At 38.4% G+C, this 15,809-nt stretch overlaps 2 protein-coding genes across 4 annotated transcripts in view; one reads left to right on the forward strand and one right to left on the reverse strand.

Moving 5' to 3' along the window:
- npc1 (Niemann-Pick disease, type C1) overlaps window positions 1-2,532 on the forward strand; it is a 31,541-nt gene extending 29,009 nt beyond the window's left edge. The window contains exons 23-25 of the mRNA XM_081375286.1: window positions 91-204; window positions 287-449; window positions 1,228-2,532. Coding sequence (XP_081231412.1) covers window positions 91-204; window positions 287-449; window positions 1,228-1,307 — 357 coding nt within the window. The 3' untranslated portion in view covers window positions 1,308-2,532. The remainder of the gene's footprint in view (window positions 1-90; window positions 205-286; window positions 450-1,227) is intronic.
- The window catches only part of cables1 (Cdk5 and Abl enzyme substrate 1), a 54,374-nt gene that overhangs the window by 4,794 nt on the left and 33,771 nt on the right, over window positions 1-15,809 (reverse strand). For 2 of the 3 annotated variants that reach the window (XM_081375287.1, XM_081375288.1), the window contains 2 exons: window positions 15,231-15,435; window positions 12,724-14,995 (listed from right to left, as the gene is read on the reverse strand). The exons of the other annotated variant lie outside the window; for it this stretch is intronic. In XM_081375287.1, the coding sequence (XP_081231413.1) occupies window positions 14,855-14,995; window positions 15,231-15,435 (346 nt within the window). In that variant the 3' untranslated portion in view covers window positions 12,724-14,854. Of the gene's footprint in view, window positions 1-12,723; window positions 14,996-15,230; window positions 15,436-15,809 lie in introns of those variants that run through there. 3 annotated transcript variants of the gene reach the window in all.

The raw sequence follows: 15,809 nt of genomic DNA on the forward strand, positions 1-15,809 counted from the left end.
TGCTTGTTTTGATTTTCAACAAATACCATTAAAACTCTGCACACGTTATTATTTATGGAGAACTGTGTGGCCTATTGTTGTTTTTTGCAGAGTGTTGGCATATCCGTGGAGTTCTGCAGTCATATAGTGAGGGCTTTCTCTGTCAGTACGAGGAGCTCGAAGGTGGAGCGGGCGGAGGAGGCGCTGGCACACATGGGCAGCTCTGTGAGTCATGTGACCTACTGCTACACAAACTACATAATGAGTGCAACGAAGCACCTTCTAACATGCTGATCTGGATCCACAGGTGTTTAGCGGCATCACCCTCACTAAATTTGGTGGGATCCTGATTCTCGCCCTGTCCAAATCCCAGATCTTCCAGATTTTCTACTTCCGCATGTACCTTGCAATAGTCCTGCTAGGAGCCACTCACGGCCTCATCTTCCTGCCGGTGTTACTCAGTTATGCAGGTAAATCACAACGCTTTAACATTCACAATTTGTCGCAAAGGAGTCGTTCACACAATATTGAAACAAAAAGAAACTCAGTCAACCCGTCAAAATAAAAGTTCGGTTTTACTTGAAGAAATTGTGACTATTAATATTGTTACTATTGTCAGAGGAATTTACTTCTACAAGTAGTAGTAATAATATTAATAATTATGATGATGATAATACAATTATTAAAGCTTTAAGGTGTTTTACACAACTTCCATCTTTTAATTGTAACAGTAAACCTCTGTTGTGCATCACTTTGTTTGTTAAATCAAATGAAAATTTTGCAATCCCTTTTATTTTTTAAAATGTAATGTTTTAGGCCTTGATTTGATTACCACAGTTTTTGAGAATACATTGTTTTAATTGTTCTGCATTTATGATTTAATACCAAACTATTTCATTTCAAAAATAAAACATTTATTATTGTACAAATAATTTGTTAAAAGTGTTAGTTTTATGAATTCAGTTGATTTAAACATGGTTTTAATAATTTGTTGAATTGTAGAAGTTCCATGATTTTAAGTAATTAAACATGCTTTTTGAGTACAAAAATTTAATTTAACCATTTAATCTGGAGGAAAAATTCAAATGAAAAATAGCAGAATTCAGAAAAATGATTTTAGTCATTTCATAGGGCCCTAGATTTCTGAAGCCTTCTGAACCAAATAAGCTTTTTGTGAATAAATTAACATGATGAAAAATGTATTTGTTTTGACGAAAGAAGTTCTAAAAAGGTTATTTCTTCTCACAGGCCCATCTGTAAATAAAGCGAAAGCAATGGCTGCTCGCAACAGGGTAGTGGGTTCAGAGAGAGAGCGGCTCATCTACTAACGGCTGGGACGCTGAACGACAGCTTTACATTTCCATGTTACACGCATAGCAAAACACTTCGGCAGACTGAACTCAGGACTCTCCTCTGGGTGTTCAGAAGCTTTCCCTTTCAACATCCACCAAAGAAACCTAAACTCTGAAGGACAGACTTTCAGTATTGAAATGATACAGTAAGGAGAGTCGGCATGTGGGAGAGACACCAGCCATTTCCTTAAATGTGTGTAAACATCCAAAACAAGCTGTAACCACATGTAACGCTGCAGTCATTGTGGTAAACCAACCTAGACAACAAAGGAGACGAAAGTAACAAGAGGGCAACATTTTTGTTTGTTTGTATAAATGTGTATAACTAATCATTTTTATTTATTTGTGTGAATTCTTTTTCATTTTTTGTTAGCATATTTCATTTAATTTCTGTCAAATTCACAAATAATGAAAGAACCGTCGACAATGAGCCACGAGGGACAATCTCTTGATGTATTGTGATGCTATGACAAGAACATGTTACACAAGCGGCTAGCAGTTCTCTGCTAGCGCTACCAGAACTGTGGTTTTCAGGCAGTAAAACAATTTTAGTCTTAGCTAATTAACTAAGTTAGGAAAATGGGTTGAAGTGGTACCATAATAGACATTACTTGTTTTTTAAATGTTTACTTACAAAGTTCTGCACTGTTAGCATTGACATGCTAAGAAAGGGAGTGCTAGCATTGATGTAGTGACTTGAGCCACTAGGCTAAACTGAGGTTTATTTAACCAAAGCACAAGTGTACACTTTGGCATCGCAGTTTGGTTTAAACTCACGTTCCTCAGGATTTGCCTGCTTAATTCTGTTACTAACACGATGTAGCTTCAGAAAAGCTGCTAAACCGGTTTGGTACCTCATACATGTGGTTGGGAGAACACTATTGAATCAAAGTATATCTGAGGCACAAAATGTGTTGGCGTACTAATAAATGGTTATTTTTTTATGAAGATAAGTTGGGATTGATGTGGACTGTGGGTATGATGTGATGTTCCAAGAAACATTTCCACTGGCAGGAGTTGACAGCATTTATGAAAACTTATCCGTAGTTAAAAAAATTAAATAAAAAAAATAAAAAGATTATGTGTGCTTCATGAATGTAACAGTCTAAAGTGTGTGGTTTATGGGGGAACAGTCCTTGATTTGAAGAATTTTTGAAATAAAGTATACTAATTTGTAATAAATGGAGATTGTTTAATTTGCGCTCGTGTCCACGCTTGTGAAAAAGTTTGCTTTAGCATACTTTTTAAAAGACATGCTTATGAAAATGACACGAATTAATATTTTTTAATTTAATTGTAAATAGCACTTAAAGTTTAAATGTATATTAAATTAAATGCTAATAGTCACCATGAAATAAAAATGGTCGCCAGAAGTAAAAGCTATAAGCCAATGTAGGCTCGACTTCAATGTCACAATCATTAACGTTAGTTTCTGACAACTCACTAAAAACATTTTCCAAGAATGTGAGGTAGAATAAGAGCACAATTATAAGCATAACAAGGCTGTAAATATTCAGCGTGATGACGTAATGTCCCCGACAACCTCTGTAAGTTATATTTAGCCACTTGTTAGAAACCGCCTATTTCAAGACACATATCAGCTTAAAAAAATCACAAGTGGGGTAATACCATAGACTGTAAGGGTAATACTGATGTTTTATGTCGTAGAATAAAACGTGAAAGTATCTTGAGCTTGAGTTCACCACAAAACCCATTGACTTCAGGAGATGGAACCGGAAGTGCTAAAATGCTAACTCTTTTTCGCGGTTTGGCCTACAGAGTGATGTCATACCTGCACCTATGTGCTGACATGACAGACATTCACTTTAATGTATTTTCTGTCATGTATTTAAACATATAGGCTACTTTTGAAATATATTAACTTTAATTGTAATATAAAAAACACTAGAGGTAAAATAATCAAGTAGCTACTTTAACTTTGCATGTGCTTTAGTTAGTCAGCACATCAAAACAGTTCTTTAAAACATGCCAAAACAATTATTAGAAATACTGTGTTAAGTCATATCTTGCAGCCTACTCTTATTAAGCACATGTAAATGGCCTTTTATTTTATTAACATCAGCAAGGGCCGTTTTTAAAAGCCGTTTGACCAAGAATGATCGAATCTGGCATTGCTAGGTCTGAATCTAAACATCTAATCAATTTCCAAAATATTACCAAGAAAAAAATACTGTCAGGTACACCACTATCAGAAAAGGATTTATCAATTTATCAGTCAAATAAATTTGGCCAAACCTGTTGTTTTTATTTTAACCGTGCGGTGGCGCCATATACTCTTTAATCGACAAACGGAGACAGGCCTGATGAATCAGTGCCCTTCACAATATCCTGACTGACCTACTTCTCACGTCTGTGGATACATCAGAAATGCATTTTTTAACATTCTGTATAGCTTTTATAATGTGTCACATCTGTTTTTTACAGTCTATGGTCAGTACAATCCACCTAGTTGTCTTCGTAAGACTAAAATTATGTCTGTTGTGCACACAGTCCAAGAGACCATTAAATGGCTTTGGGAAAACAGAATTAGGCCTATGTTAAAACACAAGTATTATGATAATACTGATAAAAGAACAGTATGGCAGTGCCTGACCTGAGCCGGCTGTCTCCTTAGAGTTGTTGTTATTCTAGCTGCCAATTCATCATTTATTAACTTGTTTCTTTCTTGCCCCATGTGGTGGAGAGACAATGAAATATTGATTTCCTCTGGTTTAGGCTGGCCAGTAAAGATAGGGTTCTCGTTTTTTTTGTAAGCATTTTGGATTGTCATTTCTAAGACTCCCACTAGCCAACATTAGACAGAAAGTGAGGTGTTTAGCTTATGTTAAAGGGATAGTTCACCCAAAAATGAACATTCTGTCAGTACTTACCCTAAGTTGTTCCAAATGTATATTCGTTTCTTTATTTTGCTGAACATAAAAGAAGATATTTTGAAACAGTTACGGTAGCCATTGATTTCCATATTATTTTTGTTTTTCCTACTATGGAAGTCAATGGACCCCATCAACTGTCTGGTTACCAACATTCTTCAAAATATCTTCCTTTGTGTTCAGCAGAAGAAAGAAATACTGCTTTGGAAGAACTTGAGGGTGAGTAAATGATGACAGAATTTTCATTTTTTGGATGAACTATCCCTTTAACATAGATGTTATATAAATATATGACTTTATATGAATGACTATTGAAAAAATAAATTTAAAAAATAAATAGCTAAGAGGAATCTTCCATCTACCTCCCACTATATGACCTTGGCATTTTTTGACCTTACAGTTTCAAGCCAGCATTCTTTTTATTTCCTTTATGCGTTCTTGCACTCTTTCCAAAAATCAAATCAACTTTCAATTATAGCACAATTAAAGCAACAGTAGTTGGCCATTACGTACACGACATGTACAACAGGATAAATATCTAAAAAAAAAACACACAAAAAAACAAGAAAGACTGCAAAACAAATTATAGAGGGAGTTTATATCAAAAACACTAATCAGAAAATTCAACATTAAAAAAATGCCTGGAATTAAGCAATGATTAAGATTTTTACAAAACCAACATTATCTTATTCTTCTGCAAAATGTAGGCATTGAAATGCACTGTCACTGTGAATGTGGATATTGGTGTTACATTATGCGTTAAAGGAGAACACAACTTGCGCAATACGGCACCAGAGTAAACACAATTTTAAGTTTCAGTTCTGTCACAAAGGCCCTATAGTTTGAAACAAAGTCAAAATTTAAACCAATCTGAGTCATTCTTTTTTTTTATTATAATAATAATAATAAAGCATGAAACTTGCAAATATTAAAGTCTACCTGTAGTCTGTATGGTGCTGTATGTAACTTTTTTACTCTACTAAAGCGTAAAAATACCATAATATGTTTGCAGATATTTAGGGAACATGCTAAGTTCACATACTCGTTTCTGAAAAACACTTATACATCCAGTTATTTTACTTTGAAATGTGCGTTCCGTGTCGGAATGTCTGTTTTTTTTTTTTTTTTTGTGGTCCAGTTCACCCAATATTACTTCGCCAGCACAGGTTGCCAGTTGGCAGGGAACACGCGTATTGCAACCGTTGCAGCCAGCAAACAAACTGGGTCAGAGATTGCAGATTCCACACAACCTAAAAAGCATATTAAGATGCATATTAAAATGCAGATAAATCAACTCATTGTCAGTTGCGCTTGTTCCTGTTGCGTGTCCTCAAACTGGCAACCCGCGTGAGCATCTAGTCTGTGCAGGACGATCTCTTGAATTTGGACTGCAGTACCGATTTCGACCACTACCTGTCATTCTTACAGACTGCACCTTTAAAACTCATCTTTGATCACCAGAATTACATTTTTTTTGAAATATCCTTAAAAAAAAAATGTCGTCATACCTTAAAGTTTTAAACCAACTTTTAGCCTCTTAACATCCTTGATGTGTCATTACAAGTGCACAGCCAATGTGAGTGATTCCTTCAGAGTGAACACGGTGAATCTGACTGCAGTAGATGTGAAAGATATTAATAAAAATGATGTTATTTAAGCCAGCGCACATACCTGTATTTACATCCTGTTTTCGGTTGAAGCCCAAAGTAGTCGACTGTCGACTTCACACGCATAGGTTTACCTATGATCACGCGCGTGAACTTGACAATCGATTACTATGGACTTCGACCGAAAACAGGAAGAAAATACAGGTATTTGCGCTGGCTTAAATAACATCATTTTTATTCATATCTTTCACATCTACTGCAGTCAGATTCACCGTGTTCACTCTGAAGGAATCACTCACATTGGCTGTGCACTTGTAATGATGAGGCTAAAAGCAGGTTTAGTACTTGCCCCATTGAAGTCAACAGGGTGCAAATTTTAAAAAGAGGATAACATGGTGTAGGCAACACCGATTTTTGTCGTTGTTCTCTGTATTGACAGCACTCCAAATTTACAAAAAAATGAGCTCAATGTTAAAATTGCCCGGAGTTATCCTTTAAAAATAGCTTGAATTACACCCTTGCTTGATTTAGTATACACAGTTTTATGAATATGCAAATTAGCCCCGCATCCACTCGTTGACGATCACACGTTGACTTGATTGGTTACAAGTTTGTGACGTCAGAAACACCAGCGTCTTTGGTTCACTGCAGTTTAAAGAGAAAATACTCCGCAATGGTGTTGACTTATGAATTTGGTTTGTCTTAAAGCATATTAAAAACACCACATAGACATAAAAACAACATTAAAAACTTGATTAAAATATAAATCATTGACCTTCCCAATACAGTATATAAAATGGCAACAATATTACCCACAATTATTAGGTTTAATCTAGCATTTTTTATTTGTACTTGCTTTTATCTCTATTTTTAACCAGTTCTTAAATTGAATTGAAGAGAAATTAGGCACCTTTAATGTGGGGCCAGTCGATTTCATTAATAAATCAGCGTCTGGAATTTAGTGTCTTCTTTTTGCGTCATTGGCTGACAGTTGCTGGGGTCGTTTGACAGGAGAACGGGCCACGAGTGGAGAGAAAGGAACTGGATAGCCAATACTATAGCCATCTCAAGTGCAGGAGGCCGGGATCAGATTCATCGGCACGTCCGCAGCACGTTTTCGTGAAGCGAGTCTGTGTCGTTTCATTCAAAAGCCACCTCTGGCCAAACTTCACAGGGCCACGTTCAATTAGGCCCATTGAGAATGCTTTCAAGCACTTCCTTGTTTACAAACTGCCTTTGAGCGGCACATGGAGCGGAACCAAGAGGGTAAAACTGAGTCACCGCGGGAAGGAGATAAACTGCCACCTCAGCCAAAATTCCGACCATTTGAAAAGGAAGCGAAGGGACGCACGCACGCATACCTTGACTATTTACACATATTTCTCGACAATGAGGGTGACCAATGCGTGTCCAGGAAAGATTCAGGAATTTCAAATCAGGAAAGGGCTTTTATTGCAGGCTGAAGGGGGAATTAGCTGGTGAATGGGGAGGGCTAAGCTACGTACATCGTGTCCACGGTCAGGCTCATGTCTTTGTTTTTATCGCTGCATGAGACTGGTGTGACCGGGCCGTGTTTACCTTGGAACTGTGTCAGAACTCACTCTCCGCTTGAAACCCTTCCTCTCGATTGCATCAGAACTATGGGAACAACATTTTCAGGGCCCGTCTGATGTTTTGGCTGCTGCTCTGAAGTTCTTAGTACAAACCCTCAAGAGAAACTCTCTCTACAGTTCACCAAGAACTGTATTTTGGTCAATATTCGGATGGATATGCCACCAATAGAAACAGCTTTGTAGCATTTTATTAGTGTGTGTGTCTGGATGAATTAAAATGAAATAAGCCTGGTCTTTCTGGCATATTGAAATCCTTTAAATCAAAACACCTTTGACTGATGTACATGCTTTACTTTTTGCTGTAGTCATCAGTTTATGGGCGAAAGGAAAGCTGTCAGCAGACATTTAGTGCTGATGAAATCGGGCCATAACACTGAACAATGGAGTGTTTGCTCACCTGTCAAATAACAGACCTAATCTCTGCAATATGCGTCAACATCAGTTGGCTACTCGTGATAAACAGGCATTAGGTATACGATCAAAAAATCGTATATTTTCCTTTCTGGAAAATAAATACTTGGCGATATATATAAAAAGAAATCTGAGGAAAGCAAAAGTGGAGTTTTGTATTAAAGTTTGTGAGTGAATGAGTGCAGATAAAATGGTGAAGGAAGAGGATGGGTAGTGAGGAAAACGAGGAGGGTGTTCCTGCAATATACCGGAGGCTGCCGTTTCAGAACCGCAGTCCTAGGACCGTTTTATATACTAGCCCAGATAACAAATGACATCTGGCCCTGTTGTGGCCCACATCTCCCACATTCTTCTAGCCCACAAACCGCATGGAATGACAGTGATGACTCAACCTTGGCGTGGCTGGCAATAGCATTCATATCTGGGCCTTATCTGGGCTATGGCACATATGGCTCAGTTCTGGCAGCGGCAAAGGTCCCATGGGCCACATCTGGCCCACACACATCAGGCCACAACTCACACTAAAACCGGCTTGATGTGTGTGGGCCAGATACGCTGCCAGAACTGAGCCATATGTGCCAGATGAGGTCCGGATATGTACTATTTACTATTTAATTTGGTATTTGTATTTATTTTTAGGAATGTTTTAGTTGTTTATAATATTGAGGAAACTTGAAATGTGAGGTTGATAAGATTGTTGTATGTTTGTTTTATCTTTTTAAATGGTGTACTTCAACGAACTTCCCACCAGTCTGTTTTTTAAGTTGAACTAACAGATTCAGATGTAGGGCATTCTCCCAAATGGCTCACTTCATGTGCATTTCTTTGCTTTTGAGGAGTTACAATAGCCACCGTTTGTGCATGGTACAAGCATCCCATTTGCCACCCTCGATGTGCCCTCGATGCACACTTCTGGCAAGCCCAAACTGAGGTGAGCTTTGCAGCAAACTTCTACCTGACAGTCAAGGTGGCATTGTGTCATGAAAGTGTGGACTTGGAGGAAGACTGCAAAGGCTTAGATCCTGTCCCTATGGCACCCTAATCGCTCGTTGTCTTCCTCCGAGTACACATACGTAATGCGGCTTTGACCGTCGGGTTGAAGACATGTAAAGGCCACAAAGAGGGCACTCATGAGCACTCTTGAAACTCAACATGACAAATAGGACCCGCTATAGCAGGGGTGTCCAACCCTGCTCCTGGACACCTACCGTCCTGCCGAGTCCTGCAGTTCCAACCTCAACCAAAGACCCCTGAACCAGCTAATCACATTGTTCAGTTACTTGAAAATGACAAGCAGGTGTGTTGGAGCAGGGCTGGGATTGAAGTCAGCTGGAAGGTAGCTCTCCAAATGCAGGGTTGGAGACCCCTGCCCTACTGTCTTGTGGACTTCCTGGGCACATGTATGCGACAGTACTTGTGGTCTTGCGGACTTACAATGAAGTGTGCCATTTGGGACAGGGTCTAGCTTGGCTTCATCCAGCATGTATACAGGTTAACTCAGACTTCAAATGTCCTTGGCATTGTGCAGCCTACAAGTGACACACAATGTGTTTTTAATCCTTCAGATATTTGACTACTGAAGGGCCACTATCCTGCAGAGCTTAGCTTTAATCTTAATAAAACACCAGAACCAGCTGATCAAGGTCTTCAGGATTACTAGAAACGTCCAGCCATGTGTTTTGGGGGCAGGTCAGAGCTTCTCTGCAGTAGATTGGCCCTCCAGGAGCAAGATTGGACACCCCTGACTTAGACTGATGACTGTGGCTCAACTTAGCAAAATCCAGCTATTGCTCGATTACAACTGTGCATGTTAAAATATGTAAATGTGCATCTTAAGTCCAAAGTGTACTTTGTGTTCCGCTCTGTTATGCGGACAGTGTGTCTGAATTTTACAGCATCAGCTCAGTCTGTTGATGTCCGTGCAGATAAAAATGTTTTCTCCTAAAATAGAAGAGGCCACTATAGTGCTCATGCATCTTTTACTAGTCAACTTTCTGTAAGGTCAAATACTGTAGCAACATATTCAAGAGAATATTGCTGAGCAAGTTTAACTTTTGACAGGTGTTTGGCCATACCTGAATAACAATGCTCTACAGCACATACTTTTGAAGGTAACTTTATTTCTCCATTGAGTTCTCAGGGTTTACGGAAGCCCTAAGAGGCCATGGATTCTTATTTTTTCTATCTTGTTTTCGTGATCACGACTTAATTTTCTCGTGATCTCGAGATAACAAAAGTTGTTTTCTCGTGATCACGACTTAATTTTCTCGTTATCTCGAGATAACAAAAGTTGTTTTCTCGTGATCACGACTTAATTTCTAATATATGATCTCGACATAAAACCGTTTTCTCACGCCGTCATGTGTATGTATCGCAATTCGCGAGAAAATCTCGCTCCTTCTAAATGTTGTGTATATCATGATGTAGTCAATGTGCGAGCTGGCTTCTTTGATTTTGAAATCTACTTCATAAAAAGCCCGCAGAAGAGATGGATTTTATAATTGCTTTGAGAGAGAGAGAGGTGTCCCAGAGGAGAACCTGGCCAGACTTAACTGATCTCTGACCATTTCTCGGGTCAGCCGCAAAAAAACATTAATCTGCATCTTTCAAACATAATTCTGGTAGACATGCAGACGTCCAGGACCTGAAGTTGGCTGGCAATGAAACTGACTACACGTTCCGGGTAGCTATATTGTCTTCTACGATAAAGTTGCAGACCTGACAGCCTCCTCCTTCTAAGTGTCGGACACTAATGTGGAAGTCGCCATCACTGACAGACATAGAACTATTTCATTTTGAGTGAGCCCGTTATCAAAGTAAAAGCGAATGCGATCATCCATGATGCTGCTTTACTCTGCTTATACTGTTCTTGCCGACTACGCAGAAAAAAACAAGTCGTGATCACGAGAAAACAACTTTTGTTATCTCGAGATAACGAGAAAATTAAGTCATGATCACGAGAAAACAACTTTTGTTATCTCGAGATCACGAGAAAATTAAGTCATTATCACGAGAAAACAACAGAGAAAAAAATATTATCCATGGCCTCTTAGGGCTTCCGTACAGGGTTTGTTACTGCAACACTAACTTATGTCGCCGGACCACACACTTGCAATGCAAGTTTTTTTTTTATTTTAGTGTGGGAGTGAAATGTGTAACTGGTGAGTCGCTTTTGCTCTGTTATCACCTAGGAGTTCATATGTGAACTGGACCAATATGTGCATGGACAAATGTGAATCGACCCAGAATAACCAGTACATTTACTTGGCTCAGGTGTACGGTTTGATGAAGGATTGGAAGTAGCAAATTTAGGCATGGTCTTGAACTTGATTCTGGCAGTTCCTGGTTGCCAGTGCAGTGCATTTGAGGTACAACATGAGAGAATGTACAGTGGCCAAACGCAAGTAGTGCAGCATTGTTGAAGATACTCACAGGGAATGTGGCGGATACACGTGAAGAGGGAGTAGAGCTTGTCCAGAAGGTCAGTTGAGGAACAGACTATCTCCTTACGCTGAGGAGTGTGAATTAGCATGTCTGAAAGCTTTGAGACCATGAGACAGAGGCCATTGAGTCTCATTGAGAATGTGGAGTTCAGGGAATCTGCTGATATTTTGCAGTCAATTCAAGCAGAGTAAAGTGAAAACAGGTAAAGTGATGGAACATTCATGAGAAGTTAGAAGCATTGGCAGAAATTAATGTTCGACAAGCATCAAATGCGTAAAAATGAGCTTTAGTAAGTAAATTTGGTCATATTAAAGAAAACTCTGTTGACCTTTCTAAAGACCTTTACCTGACAAATTGCTTGTAATGTTCCACATTGGTAAGTTGATTTGAATAAATGCAACATAACAATCAATAATTGTAAAAGTCATACAAATAATGTAAAATACAATTTTATGCCAGGTAAATGTTAATCGGCAGGCAAAGAGCTAAAAGTGGTCCCTGGTAGGAGGGAGGAAGAGGAAGAACACACTGTGGTATTAGGAAGAACATATCAAGATAAACAGTAAGATAATGAGACTGTAGTGTGTTGAAAACAAGCTTGAGTGTTGAAGGACGTTAGATGATGTAAGCTGAAAGTTTCAATATGAATGTTGAAATTACCAAGAAGGTTATGTTGGCGATTTTTTTTTTTTCTGTAGTTCTCCTTTTTTTCAAAACTTTGTCAGAAAGTAAGGAATGGAGTTCAACAGCATTTCCTGTTTAATGAAAATGAACCCTGCAACATGGTTCATGGTTTAAGGCCTATCTAGGCTATATTTTACAATATCTGTTCATTTAGGGGCAGTTTACACAACACCGTTTTCAACCAAATACTGAAAACTTATGGGTTTTGGCTGTTAATTTAGACTGAAAACGCAAACTTTTAAAAACGGGATTCAAAGTGCAAGTTTTTGAAAATTATACTGTTATCATCTCAGTGTAAAGTACAAAAACTTTCTTTACAAAGTGACATCAACATGTCAACCTGGCATGAATAATACAGCGGTTTTAAAACTCGAACTAAAAACTTTTCAGTTACATAATTGATGTGAATATTTACCCTAAGCTAGCTTCTAATAATAAACAGGGTAATTTATTTTAATTACTTAAATTATAAACAAGGAATTAAATTAGGCACATGGATCATATAAACATTTAACTAAAAAAATGCAGAAACCAAAAGGTTTCCTCACAATATTACTAAATAATAATAATAAATAAATAAAAATTGTAGTCAAAAACTTCAAGTTAAATGTCAGAATTAAAGGGTCAAAGGCTACTACATGCATGTAATGTGATATTTTTGTTTCTTTAAGAAAATTACACCTAAGAAAATTACAGCAATATATTGAAGCATTCTTCAGAACATGCACACACAAAATAAAATCATTTCTCAAAATGTAGCTTTTTATTGAACAAGCAAAGCAGCATATTTACACAAATGTATCTGCATCGTACAAATGTTTCATCGGTTTTAGGCATCCATCCTAGTCACTTGCTAGCAATCCTAAAGTGCATTTCACAAGGCCAAATCTTGTTCTTTATATAACTTCACATTCTAGGCATTATTCATTTTACAATTAAGTGGTTAAATGCAAGTTACTTTTCTAAAAAAGTGTTTGATTCCTTCTGCTATTAGATACTTCTCAACTGATTTTATTTTGCATCAATTTCAAACTGTTGTTTATAACTGATCTATTGAATTGCGTAGTGCATAGTGAACATACACATACAGGATTATGAATGTAGTAACACAATCTGTGCGCTGAGAGATAAAATTCAGCTTACACGCAAAAAAATCTGTACCACCAACGGTGATAGAAAATATCTGGTTCAGCGGAAATGGATTCGAAATAATCATCAAATCAAACTTTTTTTTTTTTTTAAGTAGCGTTTACAAGTCAAACAAACGCAAGTTTAACACTGCTTTGGTGTGCATGCATTAGTCAACACCGTAGCATATTAGTCATACAGATTTCATTCCCGCCACTGCTGAGCCTAGTTAGGCCAAATAGTTAGCATTGATTATCAGCGGTATGACCTGATGTTGATTCATACAGTGTAGCACTACAAATGTGCTCAGAATACACTCTAACATAGAGCACAGACACAGTAACCATGAGTGCAGCAAGCCACACCACTAAACTGTCAAAGTCAACGCACAAGGGTAGAAAAACGACAGGGGTACGTAAATGTACCCCTTAAGAACTGTATAAAAGCCCCACTCGAGATGCCACTGCAACATATTTTTGCTTGGTGGTAACCCGGACAGGGGGAATGCTGGCTGAAATGAATGTAAATGAGAAATGAGATGAAGACCCTTCCACCTAGAGCTTCTGCAGATGCCATAAAGGTCTGCCATACACAAGACCTGAAAAGTGCACTTGTAGTACATAAGGAAACGTCAGCAAAGAACAGTCACATACTTGCACGAGTTCAGGATCATTCGACTTTTTTTTTTTTTTTTTTTAAGGCTTTCAACCAAGAGCGATCGAAACAAGTCAGTTTTGGCAGAGTGTCAAACTTTGGGATTAAGGAAGATGTGAAGAATGGAAAAATACAGGAATACTGTAATCTGTGGAAAGAATGCAAAATCAAACAGTCCAAAACTGGTTCTGCATAAAAAAAAAAAAAAAAAGAGAGTTCTTGTGAAAAGTTTGTCTAAAAATGAAAGTTCTGTCATCGTTCACTCACCCTCGACTCGTTTTACTCAATGTAATTCCAGCCGGTATGCAGTTCGTGTTTACATGAAACACAACAAAGATTTCAGCAGAGATTTTCAGCAAATAATGTTTATAGGGATAGTTCACCCAAAAATGAAAATTCTGTCATCATCTATACTCGCCCTCATGTCAGTCCAAACCTTTATGACTCTTTGGAACACAAAAGCTGATATTTGGAAATATTTTTTTTTTTTGTCCATACAATGTAAGTCAATGTCATATTCCTTGGACCCCACTGACTTTCATTGTTTGGGCAAAAACAGTTCAGAATATCTTCTGTCATAGGTCATACAGGTTTGGAATAGGTTTCCTTTTTGGGTGAACCATCGCTCTGAAATCTTCTGAAGACTTAGAATAGAGCGCAAGTTGAACGGACCCCCATTTCACGGCGTGTTTCTATAAACTCACTGCATGGAAAAGACAAACATGAAGCTTCTTCAAAAGTTCTCCGTTTGTGTTTCATGGAGAATCCAACAGCATACTAGTTTAGAGTAACACGGGGTTGAGCAAATGACGAAAACACTTGTAAGTTGGGAAATAAATGAACACTTAAAAAGTCCTCAGTGAACGGAGAAATCAACAGTCTAGGAAAAGCCATTCCCTTTAGAAAGTAGCTTCTTAGAGTTAAAACAAAAGTTCGATATAGAGATGTCACTTTGGCTGAAAAGAGAACAGTGGAATAAGTGTCTTCTTTCCAACATCTGGAGATGATAGTGGACGTTGGCGATGTGCATAGGGGGCTTCAGGGGTGAGAAGATCAGGAGAGAAGGAGAACTCCCCTGATGGGGGCTTTCGCTAGGAGTTTTGCAGGAGGCGTCTATAATGGGGCATGACCTCGTGCTCTGGGAGATGCAGGTTGAACTCCAGGGCCACCAGAACAGGGAACTCGAAGGCGATCAGCTCTCGACGGTTCACCCTAAACCTCTCCTCCAGTTTCTAGGCGGAAAGAGATCAGGGGTTCTCGTTATGTAATGGCAATTGTTACGCAACATGGAAACATCCAAAAATACACAGTAACAAGATTTAAAGAAGAGTCTATTTTAACCCCAAAGGCCCCATTATAGCTATGTCTGTTATTCAAACAAGCAAAGTCAAGGAATGTTGAGTAAACGACATCTGTTGAGTAGCTGTAGTTGCAATGTAATGAGTCAATGGGCAAAGATAAACTCACATCAATCAGGTGTTTGACTTCGTGTTTCTTTAGGTCTCCTCCGATCTTGGCCGCGAGCAGGACGCAGGCACCGGCGCAGAGTTTGCGGTTCTGTTTGTTGAGTTTCCCTTGGAGCACCAGCTTCTCGAAGTAAACGAAGGCCATGGCCACCGTGGACTCCTCATAGCCGCACTCCTGAGCTAGTTTACGGATCTCTCGCTTCAGGCTAGAACACCAAACAGAAGGCCACATTCTCATCTGTACTCAAGTTACTCGGATGTTATGTGAGATTGTAAATACTTTTCCAATACTTTAGAAACTTTGATACCTTAAAAGGCTTGTCTCTAGTTCCTGTACAAAAGAACAGGGAATGAATCAGGGAATTTGCTGAAACCCTTGATATCTCCCAAATCAGGGGTCTTCAACCCTGCTCCACATCCCTGCAGAGTTTAGCTTTAACTAGGGGTGTGCGATAATGTAAAAAAATTATGATATTTAGAGTGTCATTGTGCTGGTACCGTGGCAGGTTTATTAAAGTTTTTGTTATTCTTCAAGGTCCCATGACATGCTATTTTTTGTAGGCTTTAATATAGGCCTTAG

Source organism: Scardinius erythrophthalmus (genome assembly GCF_964197995.2).
Source record: "Scardinius erythrophthalmus genome assembly, chromosome: 9".
In the NCBI taxonomy this organism is placed as follows: domain Eukaryota; kingdom Metazoa; phylum Chordata; class Actinopteri; order Cypriniformes; family Leuciscidae; genus Scardinius; species Scardinius erythrophthalmus.